The sequence below is a fragment of the Dufourea novaeangliae genome, unplaced genomic scaffold (assembly GCF_001272555.1).
Source record: "Dufourea novaeangliae isolate 0120121106 unplaced genomic scaffold, ASM127255v1 scaffold355, whole genome shotgun sequence".
Lineage (NCBI taxonomy): Eukaryota > Metazoa > Arthropoda > Insecta > Hymenoptera > Halictidae > Dufourea > Dufourea novaeangliae.
The window spans coordinates 710,613-723,387 of NW_015374251.1; the positions used below are offsets into that span (position 1 = coordinate 710,613).

The window sequence follows — 12,775 nt, forward strand, 5'->3', positions numbered from 1 at the left end:
TTCTTTTCATTTTATCAGAGACGAAAGATAAGATTGTACGTAAATGCTGCATATACGTACGCGCGACAAAAAAGTTTTTTTTATATAATTTGCTTTAAATACCGCTTTCCGTCACTCCACTTTGGCCAATGTTTGCGCCTTTTCTCCGGTGGGTTCGAGTAATCATTTGGAGTCGAACGTTTCTTCGGTTTCGCGGTACCCTCGGACTTTGTTGCGATACCTTGTACTTGAGACGTTCTACTAAGCCCCGTGGTTACACCCGCTAAATTCAACAACGCGTCCGCACCTTCCGCTATCTTCCGCTGCTCGTCAAAGTCGGGATTCGGTTCTTCCTTCGGGAATTTGCTAAACCAATGAACGCGTAAGAAACATATAATATAAATAAAAAAAACCGTGACTGTTAATATAATGTAATATAACATTACTCTTACCTTTCTAATTTTACTGAGGTAATGCAACTGTATGTATGATCTTCGCTAGAGCTCCTAGTGATTACTGGAATCAACTTTTCAGATTCTGGTAATTTTCGTTTACGATCTACGATAAAATTATACGAATTACTATGAAATTTCGAACATTGCAATTAACGGTCTCTACCTTTATTGTGATTTAGAATAATAGGTCCGTGTTTGAAAGAAAGCATAGCAGCTGCCGCTGCGTCAACATCACTGTCCACTTCCGTATCTGTGTTGTCAGTAATGTTACTTGATGCCAGTCTCTTGGAAAGGTACGGGAAGAGAATAGGATCTGGAAGCCGTGTACTTGTATTTTTTCTCACGGGTTTTTCTGGGGAAGACAATGTTTGAGCGGTAGGAGGCGGGAATGGAGCACGAGACAACGCTTGTATTAAATTTGGACGATACTGCGCGTCCACCATCCATAACGACCCTTTGCCCAAATTCTGAAAGGGCAGAATTTCGTCTGATGATGTCTGCTCGAAAATGTAAGTATCAAACAAAAATATCGCGACGCGCGATGTACTTACCGGTGCTTTCTCCACCTTACGAAAGCATTTATTCAGGCTTAAATTATGTCTTACAGAATTTTTCCATCCAGTGGGAGCATTCCTAAAATATGGAAAGTGATCCAAAATCCATGCATATACTTCTTTGACTGGCAGAGCTTTTACAGGGCTATCTTCAATAGCCATGAAAATTAAACAGGAAAATGAATACGGAGGTTTACTGTTTCTGTGCAAATGAGGATCATATGGTATATGAGTGGGATGTTTGTTCCGATTAGAAACTGGCAGATTGTTGTTGCTCAAAGAGATCTTCGTTTGATTATTTTGCGAGGAATTGTAATGATTTTTCACCGACTCTTGAAATATTTGCATTGACCTTTGACCATTCTTATTTGTATGCTGAAAGCTCTGACTATGACTGTACGACGTTGAATTATTTATCTTGCCAGTATTATCTGTTGTGGGAATGAGAAAAGAAGAAAATGATATTTAATTAACGCTGCTATGCCAACCAAATTGATCTAGACAACATATAATAGTTACCTGGACAATAACCGTCGTCTAAACTCGAAATGGAGTTGGTATTCTCAGAAAAGTCTGCCACCTCGTTAGATACATTATTATTTAATAAATTCTCATTCTTTATGTCTTTGGATGGATTCGAAATATCCAAACCCTTCAACAAATTTTGCTGGTGTAACCAGGTTAAAGAAGTTAAATCATCATCTAACTGACTATTCCTCTCTATAGATTTCTCTGACATTGAGACATCTTCGTGAAGCTCGTCGGTCGAATTTGCCTCAACAAAAGCACTTGCATTCTCTTCCTCTTTCATTGTGTACACTGTTTCCCCGAAATTGAAGACCTGAGTGCTGTTCAGCCCAATTCCAGTTTCTACTCCTGATGCATCTGGCCTATCTGGTGGCATATTGTTTCAAATATTCTTCTTGTCACTGTAACATAAAGTTATAAATATTAAATTGCATTGATAAGTTCATTTATAATTACTAAAAAATTGTTTCAAACTTCAGTATGCTATACATACATATACCTATATACATACATATTACTTCTAGAATGAATTCACACTGTATTATATCACAAGAATTTAAACGGCAAAAGATAAAAATAATATTCAAAAAAACAAAAAAGTTACGTGCTAGTAATAGAAGTATTTCGTTATTTTTTTCTTTCAAGAGAAAGAGAATTTTATCTTCGAAACGAAGAAAAAATAGATAAGCGTCGATGATTCGGTCGGCAACGAGGCAGAAATGCTGTTGCTAAGCAACAGCTTCCTCGCAATTGTATAGTAGCATGGTTACATCTAGTAGCCCCGAACGCTTCTATTCTTTAGAACAGTCGAATTATTGTCGGCATTATTCTGAAGCGTAAATTGCAAGTTTTCGCAACAGAGAAAATTATTTAAAACATTAAAACGGTCAATAGTTATGATTACATAACAAATTACCATTCGTCAGTAATAAAAAATGGTGATCACGTGTAATTTTATCAAGAAATGTGTGTCAATTTTCAGGTACGAAAAGTATTTTACGGAGAAATAAGAGAGAAGTACAGAAAGCGATCGTTCTCAATATTATTCGTTTCTTATTTTTGTAACATATAGAAACATCGTAATTAACGCTTTACTAAAGGGGTTTAATGCGTTGATACGCTTTCTAAAATTCATTGTAACTTTTTCTGTTTTAATAAATTCTGCTCTTTTTCGGGTCTTCAGTATTTTCGAGTGACTTTCCGTTCGTGTCACTCGGGGGTCATTGATAGCCCACAGTAAACTATAAACGTTTAAATATTTACTAGATAACATTTAAGAATGCAAATATTAATTTTTCATTGAATAAGTAAAATTAATCGATGTTACGATGTGCTGACAATGAAAAGAGTCAATGATCACAACGAAAAGTTTATTGTGCACCATCAATGGTGCACTGGATATAGAACGTTTTCAAGTATATGTTCATAATAATAAGTAATAATTAACACAGAGCACATAACGTTGTGTCCATATAAAGCATATTTTGAAGCGCCTCGTCAACGAAGTGTTAAGAATGGACGCGTAGTCAGTGAAATTGAATTTCCGCGCATCGTAATGCGCATGTAGCCTCGAACCCACAGTATCATCGTCATTTGTTTATCCACTAATAAGCGACAAAATGGCCGTGCTACTCGGAACACATTGGACTCTGAAAATAAACTTCGAAGGGATCGATGTGTTCCTCGATACCTTCCACGATGTACATCCCCTAAAGCGACAGCGTCGCAGGTATTTCACGCGTACTCCGTTTCACGGGATTCATCGTACCGACAATGTACTTTTAAATCGTTTTCGAAAAAAATGGCGTCTTGAACGGCGCACTCAGTTTTCTTAGCGTGTTTCCTCGGCCTTATTATCGACAAGTCGTAACGCAAATGACTCCTGAACATTCGTGTTCTAGATTTTTCATTCACAGTCGCACAGCAACAACGTTTGGACAGAAATCGCTGGTGGATACGTGGAATGTGATAAACAAATTTTTCACGGATGTATTCATTTTTCGAAAAATTCGGAGCAAGTAACAGACACGATTTTTCACATTGCACGCGTATTACATAGTAAAAAAGAAGAGGAAAAGCTGGATAGAATTTGTGTCGTTAGCGAAATCTAGGCATAACACGAAGAATTCGAGAACAGCCGAAACATGCCACTGCGTTACTTGTTGAATTCAAATATGGAGTTGATAATGATTACGAAACTGGAGCAAACATGAAAATGGCCACGGCATCGGTTCCACACGGTATCAACATCGTGTTCCGTAGAGAATCCACTTTTTTTCAATCGTTCCCGACGATTACGACGTCGAATACTACACAAATATAAAAGAACATTCGGTCGTCCCGAAAAAAGCTCCTCCACCAACCATATTTTTAATGTATTTTTACGTACGCGTCATCGTTCGGACACTTAATCTCGAAGGAATGAAACTTTTTCACGATTTCACGATCCAACAATCCCATTCGCGAAACATTACCGAAATTCCCATTATTTATGGGAAATTTTTCGAAGATAGCCACATTGAAATGTTTAACAAATGAAACGGTGTTTTGCGTCTTTCTGGTTTTTACTGTAACGTTGAGTTGTCGTTGTGCATTTAAATTTTGTCACTTAGAAACGACCACGAGAAGCAAAACGGTACAGGGTTCTCTTGAAAACTCACGTATTCAAGTAGACAGACGGCAGTCTTCGTTGGTTTTCTAAAGACGGGCATCTCAAGCACACTCTACACAACACCCAGCTGATTGAGACGCCATGTTTTGACGTCATCACGTGCTCGCCGAAACATCTTCTATCGCAACTCGAACATCGATGTATCGTGTACGACCCGGGAAAACATGAACTTTGTAAAACGATACATATTAGATCCTCCAGAACATTCGTATAGCTTTGAAGTGAAGAATAGCGAAGTTTGTATTATATTTTATAAACAAACGTAGTTTCTAACATAGTTCTTTTTACAACTTTTTTACATTCTCGAAAATTTCACTAGCAATAACTCAAATATCTAATTGCGTATCACCGCATCGTACAATTAGATTTACAGGCAAATAAGCAGCCATATCGTTTAAGTGTCAATAGTTTATTTTACTATTTGAAACCGAAGTGGTTTACAGTATTTAATAAAGGTAGTTTCTCTTTTTTCTTAAATTATATAAAACTAGGTACTGAAAGTATAACAGAGAAATCGGGAAATGCTTTTTTTTTGGAATCTAAGACATTCACAGCCCAGTAAACCGCGACATCGGTGGCGAAGTTCATCTCTTTTCATCAATAAGAATATTTCTCGCTATAATTTATGATTTCATAGATACTGCTACAACATACTGTTCCATATATTTTATACTGTGTGATATTTGAATATTTACGATGGTTCGCTCTTTCAAACGTAGTTTTCCGTAGAAAAGATAAATACATTTACATGGCACAATTCATAGGAAAATTTTTTTACATTCATGTATTAAAATATTCAATTTTAGTTCATTCAATAGGAAAACAAATTAAAATATTACGGATTAAATGAATACTGCATGAACATATACAAATGTCTTACAACAAAATTTGAAGAACAGGAAACTGGTGTTTTTAATCGCCTTAGCGTTTAGTTCAAGTCATTGTATATTGTGCCGATGAATTAATGATGCTCCTAAGGAATTAATTTTCTATTATCATTCGTATATAATTTCCCTTAGTCAATCTTTATGCAGGAGTTGCAAACACGAACTGGCTTGTCCCAACCTCTATGCGGAACGGGTTTACGATGTTGCGAGCAATCTTGACAAACTCCACGTCCACAATCTCTACAATGATGCAGTGGAAGAGAAATAGAAAATTTTTGACAGCATATGCAACAATTAACGACTTCTGAGTCAGGGATCCAATAGGAAGGTCGAACGGTATCTTTTATGAATGCTGGAACAGTGATCGAAACGTTAAACGATTAAAGAGTTCGAAAATGCCAGTATAAATATGAATTTTACGTATGCTTACATTTTGAATAGTTCAGAACAGTTCCGACCGCGCTCAGGGTAGAGACTACTTGTTCAGATACTTTTCTTGCACTCACATCTTCAGAAGTTTCGGTAGTTTCATCATTGGAGTTTGTATCCTTGCTATAACAGTTATCACAGACGCGTACTGGTGTATGCCAGTTCCTAAATGGAACACATTTTATTTTGGACGAACACTGTGAGCAGAAGCCTTCACCGCATGCCCGACAATGGTGCTTCGTATCGGTTGGTCCAAATACGTCTTTACATTTGTGGCAATGTTTTATCTCGTTATTAGGTCTCCAGTAAGAGGGTGCTACCTGATCGGCAACCCACGCAGACAGCACCTTTGTTGGTTGTAAGGAGACATTACTCACAGCTTCGGTAATATACGACACACCATCGATTACTTTTTGCGCCGTATTCTGAGAAGTTATCGATGGGTTTGCCTAAAAATATGAGATGATTAAGGGTGGAAGAAAGAGTGAATTCCTACGGAACGAAATGATATTTTAATATCGTACCATATTCCATACATGTGTAATTTCTGTACGAACGGCAAAGTCTTCTGGATTTTTATTGCCGTACCAATACTGACGACTTCTATATATTTCTCCGCAATGGGGACACTCTATCACATCCCCTGCCCAAGCATATTTAACCAATCCATACCAACTATTATCATTTTGTGATTGAATCCGTTTTGTAACTTGAATTTCGTTTCCATTACTATGGCATTTTTTACATATATATACTAGATTTTCATACTGATGTTGATACCGGCACCTGCAAATATATAAATTAATGAAGTAAAATTCAGTTCAATCGTGATCGTTTTATTTAGTAGATTATAAAACTGACCTAGTATTGCTACTGTGTGGTATTCCCTCTCGAAGATGACCCATACTATTACTGCATCTGCATCCACAGCTAAGACATTTAACAGGACAGGTGAAATATTGATCGGGAAACAAAGAATTGGAATAAGTTTCAATTTCTCCAGAAAATTTATCATTTAAAACCTTTAGGGTATTATAAACTAAATACGGCTGTCTGGCAGATCGAACGGTTGTATTATTTAATTCTTTTTTAATTGTAGCCTGCAAAAGTGCATAATCAGCCGTGGGATTTGCCGTCTGCAGACTGACATATTTCATGGAACTGAACGCCTCCGTTTCGAGTTTCATTTGTGCAAATCGTGTTCTAAGAATTTCTTCCGCACTTTCCGCACCATCTGCGACAGAAAGAAAACAATATATTTGTTGTGAAACTGATATTACAATTTGTGAGGAAACTCTTATTTTGAAATTACTGTTAATCTGAGAATGTAGCAATATGTACTGTTGGTCAGAGGTTCGGTGTATCTAGTTTCGTGTAGTACTATAACACTTGGTCCCAATGTACTTAAGGAGCTTAGAACACCTTCTCTCTGTCCGACTGCTTGTAAGGCAGTTTGAAAATGATGATTGTACGCCCGTGAAGCGGTACCAAGAAACATGAACAAGTCTTTGTTTAATCTTTCGGACTGTGTCCTGTACACAACAATATCAGACACAGCAAGGACTTTAAGTAACAACCTCATTTGTTCATTCTCGTGAGTTGAAACACCTACATAAAGATAATTCAATTATTAAAACATTCTTGCACAGTCTTAAAGTATGATGCACAATATACGTTTGAATGTTAAAATACCTAATAAACCTTCTGTATCCAAACAAATCACTTTGAGGGTTGGATCAAACGCTGCCCAAACTCCTAAGGTACATGAGTTTTGCTTGTTTGAAGTTTTGAATACTTCTTCTCCTTTGAAGAATGTTTGATTCAATGTGTGGCTCTTGCCATCACCTGTATTCCCAAAGATGGACACTACCTTTACTTTTAGATCCTTCTGACCACAGTTTAATTTTTCTATGAACTGTTCAGCACTAAACACCCTAAGATTTTCTTGTCCATCTATTAACAAGAAGCTCCTAGATTCATTGCACTGGCACTTTGCTCTTAATCCATTTTCACAGATACCATTTATGGAAACTGAGTCATGATTGGAATGGTGTACGCCCCTGTTACAAATGCACATGCTATCCAGGCTCTCCATAATAGCTGGTCTAGTCGCTTCCATTTTATGTTCTCTCCATAACGCACTCATGATGTTATTCGATGTTACTTCTGAAACGTAATAAAGTCTGTATACATCTGTACATACACATATTTAGTTTCAACAATGTCCAGAGAATGCCAAGGAAACGTAAATAGAGATTGACTGTTATCTATAAACTCGCATTGTAATCATTGGATCATTTACGTTTGAATGATTGCATCGACGAACGGATCAGTCAGTGTGTTGTGAATGAAGATAGAGAAAAAATTATTATGACGAAAAAAAATGAAGACACATTCGGTCAACCGGTTAACTGCGCAAATTGACAGAAGCTGTGATGGCGACGTTCTTACTCTTTCGAAGCTTGACGATTTATGACATTTAAGGAATATCACGACATAACGATTAATGTTTCGGCACTCTTGAAGAAATTTACCAAGAACAAGAGATTTTGTACAATGTCGAGAGAGTTAAATGCCCATTAGTAGCAACAGCTCCATTACGAGCAACTGACAGTGCAGTCGCGGATGCGCTGATTGCAACAGGCAACTCTTTGAAAAAACCACTCGAGTCGCATTCGAAAGTAAATTCAAGGCTAACGTTTCGCGCTCTCTTTTTCCCTCGGAAATGTGTATCAGTCTTTTTTTATCTTGTTTGACGACGAGAAATTGTTAATTTCCAAAACAGGTAAACTCTCGGTAATGGTCGCTCTGCGAGCATGATTGTTACTTTATGGAACACTGCAAGAGTTTATTTGTTTACAACGAATGTCCTTGATTGGTTTCTTATGTTCCTTTCCTTATAGTCTGTAGTCACATAATCACGCAACATTATTATTGTGAATCATCGATTTCATGGAAGATAACTTGATGCACTTTTGCTGATTCTGTTTTTAGGAGAGAGGGGATAATTAGCGGTCGAAAATTTATACCGTTGCTTTGTATACATTGTGTGACAAATCAGCAATTCATAAAAGCACTTTAACCTTTGCAAAAGTATTTAGAATTTTGCTTTATATAATAATTATTCATTTTCAATTTATTATTTAATAATTCCTTTAAGGAATTAATGAAGTTATAGTAAAATGACACTTTAGATTTAATTGTTATAATATAAGTTTTAATTTGCAACTTTCGATTGAAGGTACCTATAAGTAATCAATCCATTATTTTTGGTAAAAATTTGTATTTATTTTGAAATAGTTTCGTCTAGAAAAGCTTTGAAATATTTTTAAAAACTCAGTTTTTGATTTTCAACTCTTCTATTGCTAATCTATAATAATGATTCATTTATAGGATCCTAAAGGTGTGACTGTTTATATATGATCCAACGGGTTCCATTCACTATATTAATAAAGTTGCGAGTGTCGCATGTGTCATATTTAAAGACATTCTTTAAAACACTTATGAAGCATTAGTAGCAAATGTGTAATATTTAAAGACATTCTTCAAAATACTCATAAAGTGTTAGCAACAAATGTTTAGATTAGATTTTGTAAAAAAATGGCGCTCGTTCCATTAGTAAATCTCCATTGTTAATATAAATAGATTTACAGTAGACTCATACTACGTTCTGTCACCTCACTGTTTTTATGGAAAATATTATCAATCACGTGTATCCTAACATACATTATTCAGTTTGTACTGCCGCGTACGTTTTGAAGTGGTCAAGTGACATAAACGAGATTTTGGCGGAGTCGATTTCAAGTACTCGATTATCGAATACACACTGTTCAAAATATCGATATACCGATTGATGAGGAAGTGCTGATAATACACCGCTGGCAGACCGCTAAATTGTTGAGGTTCATTTTCCATTTCGTCGAACGTGACATCGTTCTGCGTAGCCACGCGTGATTGCAATCTTGGGAATTCTGTCGTTGAGATGAATGTCAGTAAAATCTGAGAGTGACTAACTAGGCACACGGTGCCATAATGTCATCGAAAGGTTCGACTTAGGAATGCCTTAAAATTCATTTTTCTGTCTTGCACAATAGCCACTGATCCGACTCCGACAAAATTTCATTTAGTCGCGACGAATCGTCGAATAATGGAGAACCACACGCAGGACAGCACCATCAACATGAACGGAAGCGGTACGTTTGATGCGGTCGTACTTTCACGAAATGTTTCTCAGTGTCACATCAATTGACAGAAACGCTCTTGTTAATGCTGAGAAACGTTCCCGCAAAGTTGAGCTTTATTGCTCAAGACTAATGTTACTTTCCTCGTGTTTTAACCGAATTTACTAACAAAGTCTTCGTAACAATTCAGAGGATCTACAGCAGAAAGTAGATAAACTGGAATTGGAAAATGTGAAGATGCGTGAGGAATTCAATGTTCAGAGAGCAAAGCTAAAGGAACTGTTTCTTCAAAGAGAAGGTAAACTGGGTTCATGTAAATAACTCTAATAAATCTTTTGTCAGTTATTTATGTTGAATTCCTTGTATTTGTAGAAGAATTCAAGAGGAGATTACGCGATAACACATGTCTGCAAGAAGAGATTGCAAGACTGAAAAATGAATTAGATGAGGCAAAGACTCAACTGGTTGTTGCAGACCTAAAAGTTCAGAATGATATGCTTATTGAGAAAAGAAAAGCTCAAGAAGAAATAGCATCCTTACAACAAGTGATACACGAAACGGTGGAAGAAAGTTCATGTTCAAGAAAACAATTGGACACAGAAGTCTCTAAATTGAAAATGACTCTTTCCAAGTTGCAAGAAGAAAACACGTTGTTAAAATCGCAGTTACCTCGGGAGCCACCTGTAGATGGACCACAGATCTCACTATCCACAGTCACCAAAACAATAGCTCGAAAAGTAGTTTCACAATTAGGTGCAGATGCTTTATCCTTAGGCCCTGACAATCTCGAGGAAAGCATGAGGAAGGTAAAAAAATATGTACGTAAGCTTAAAGATACATGGTTTTTGAACTGTTCTGCAATGAGTTTATAGAGTGGCACTGCATTTCAGAAACTGTTCATAAATCATTTCAGTGATCACGGCGAGGTGTTTATTTTATTACTTGTGTTTTTTTTCCCCTATTGATTTTACATAGGTGTGCAAATATTAGAAAGTATTGCTTTATAGGCACAGGAAGATGCAGAAGTTCTGCGTTCACTGGTAGTGCCACTCGAAGAAGAAATTAAAGCCTTAAAAGAAAAACTGAGATCTACAGACGATGAGCTGCAGAAATGCAAGGAAGCACAGACGCTAAAGAGACAACAGGAATCTGGTTCCTTTGAACCTGTGTGCGATATGTGTGCAAATTACGAGGCGCAATTAGTTAAGATGCAAGCAACCGCTAAAGATTTCGAAAGGCAACTTCTCGACTCGGAGCGTATGTTACAAGTGCAGAAAGAAGACTTGGCCAAAGAAGTGGAGTTCCGTAAAGAAATGGAAGAGAAGTGGAATGAAAAAAAAGAAGAGCACAAAATCAAAGTAGCTGAATTGACAGTCACCTCGCAAACTGTACAACAGACTTTGACTGAGCTGAAGAAATCTTTTGAACAAGTTCAGAGGAACGTTAAAGATGAACTGGTGAAGTTAACGCGGCGTCGGGAAGAAGTACAGAGGCACCTTATTGCGTAAGAAAATTTCTAGTAATTACGTGATTTTTCTTTCACCATCCTTTTTGAATTTTTCACGAATATAAAGTAACATCCTTCGTCGAGGCATTCCAGATAAAATTTTATTGAAAATTAGTTGAATCTTTGCAGACTGCAAAAGGAAAATGAGAATCTTGTTGGTAAGCATAGTAAGCATTCCCAGCAATTGCAAAGTGAGAGCATCAATATGCCGAACAATGTCGAAGACTTGCATGTTAGTCTTCTAAAAATGCGCGAGGATCTGATTACTGCCAAAGTTGCGCAAGAGGTTGCGCAAGAAAAAGAGGACACGTTACGATACGAAGTGACCTTGCTTCATGAACAAATGGAACAGGAAAGTAGAGTGAAAGAACAAGAAGTGTCGGTATTGAAGAATGATATCAGCGGATTAAGGTAACACTATCCATTAGGTTTCCCTAATTGTTTAAGTATTTAGTAATAATAAATGTTTGCTATTTCTGATAATATTGTTTTGCAGAACACAATTAGATAAATACATCAGAGATCATCGATCGCTCGCTGAGAAAGAAGAAAAACTAGAACGTTTAGAAAAACAACTGGACGTGGTGTTAAAAGAAAATAAAGAAGCTGATTCAAAAATAGCCGAATTACGACAAAGAGTTACCAGCCTTCAACAAGAACTAGATACTAGTGAAGCAGTTCAGAAAGACTTTGTTAGACTGTCACAGTCGTTGCAGGTATGATGTATAAAAAAAAAAGTGGTGTAACATTAGGTTGTTGGAAAATGTGCAGTATTAACTTGATATCCTACTTGTTGTCATCAGGTACAACTAGAAAGAATCAGACAAGCTGGTAGTGAAGTTAGATGGCAACACGAGGAGGACGTAGAAGAATGCCCTAGTTGTCATACTGCTTTCACGGTTACAAAGAAAAAGGTATTGTGAAAAATTAAACCTAAACCGCATACGTTTCATTTAAACGTATCAGTGAAGACTAAAGTATATTCTCACAGGTACATTGCCGTCATTGTGGCCATATATTTTGTCAGTCGTGCCTTTCACATGTTGTGAAAAGCGGACCGAAACAAAGACCATCCAGAGTCTGTGATGTTTGCCATACGCTGTTGGTGCAAGATACAGCACCGTATTTTAGCCAAGAACCACCACACACACCTGATTAAATGTTCGAACGCAAGACCAGTCCAGCGATGTGCAATATTGATTTGGTAATATTATGCGTCCATGAATCAAATGTTTTCTTTTTTAAACCACGCATAAGTGCATTAAATGCATGTTTTTTTTATTAGTTTCAGGAAATTTTAGAGATGCTGCTAGTGCGAGAGGGGGCTAGATAAGATTCCTATTACCTGAAAACTGGAGTGATAAGATAAATATCGTGTAAATACGAATTATGTACTACTTAACGTTTATTGTAATTTAAAAGATTAAAGCTTTTGAATGTATGTGTTATCCAAAAATTTATGATTGTTTATCTACTGCCTTCTTATCTATATTATTAAAAATAAGCTTCGTATAGAACGAATACATTAATCATTTATTCATTAATGTACTTCATTTTTACTGAGTCATTTTGATTTGCTATCTA

The 12,775-nt window shown here is 36.6% G+C and overlaps 3 protein-coding genes across 3 annotated transcripts; 1 reads left to right on the top strand and 2 right to left on the bottom strand.

Moving 5' to 3' along the window:
• LOC107192585 (forkhead box protein N3-like) lies at positions 1 to 4,262 on the bottom strand. Its single transcript, XM_015581880.1, has 6 exons — positions 4,177 to 4,262; positions 1,508 to 1,917; positions 986 to 1,419; positions 598 to 901; positions 432 to 537; positions 1 to 345 (listed from the first exon to the last, which is right to left on the bottom strand). Exons 2-6 carry the CDS (start codon positions 1,890 to 1,892, stop codon positions 81 to 83), a joined length of 1,494 nt encoding a protein of 497 aa, XP_015437366.1. The 5' UTR covers positions 1,893 to 1,917; positions 4,177 to 4,262; the 3' UTR covers positions 1 to 80.
• An 883-nt stretch (positions 4,263 to 5,145) lies between these two features.
• Positions 5,146 to 8,121, bottom strand: LOC107192600 (zinc finger FYVE domain-containing protein 1-like). The gene is made up of 7 exons (XM_015581896.1): positions 8,038 to 8,121; positions 7,196 to 7,669; positions 6,845 to 7,111; positions 6,365 to 6,737; positions 6,028 to 6,289; positions 5,505 to 5,952; positions 5,146 to 5,426 (listed from the first exon to the last, which is right to left on the bottom strand). Exons 2-7 carry the CDS (start codon positions 7,647 to 7,649, stop codon positions 5,203 to 5,205), a joined length of 2,028 nt encoding a protein of 675 aa, XP_015437382.1. The 5' UTR covers positions 7,650 to 7,669; positions 8,038 to 8,121; the 3' UTR covers positions 5,146 to 5,202.
• A 1,239-nt stretch (positions 8,122 to 9,360) lies between these two features.
• LOC107192595 (rab GTPase-binding effector protein 1) lies at positions 9,361 to 12,568 on the top strand. The gene is made up of 9 exons (XM_015581889.1): positions 9,361 to 9,696; positions 9,875 to 9,982; positions 10,057 to 10,502; positions 10,692 to 11,188; positions 11,321 to 11,602; positions 11,688 to 11,907; positions 11,995 to 12,105; positions 12,183 to 12,395; positions 12,477 to 12,568. Exons 1-8 carry the CDS (start codon positions 9,651 to 9,653, stop codon positions 12,348 to 12,350), a joined length of 1,878 nt encoding a protein of 625 aa, XP_015437375.1. The 5' UTR covers positions 9,361 to 9,650; the 3' UTR covers positions 12,351 to 12,395; positions 12,477 to 12,568.
• The last annotated feature ends 207 nt before the right edge of the window (positions 12,569 to 12,775 follow it).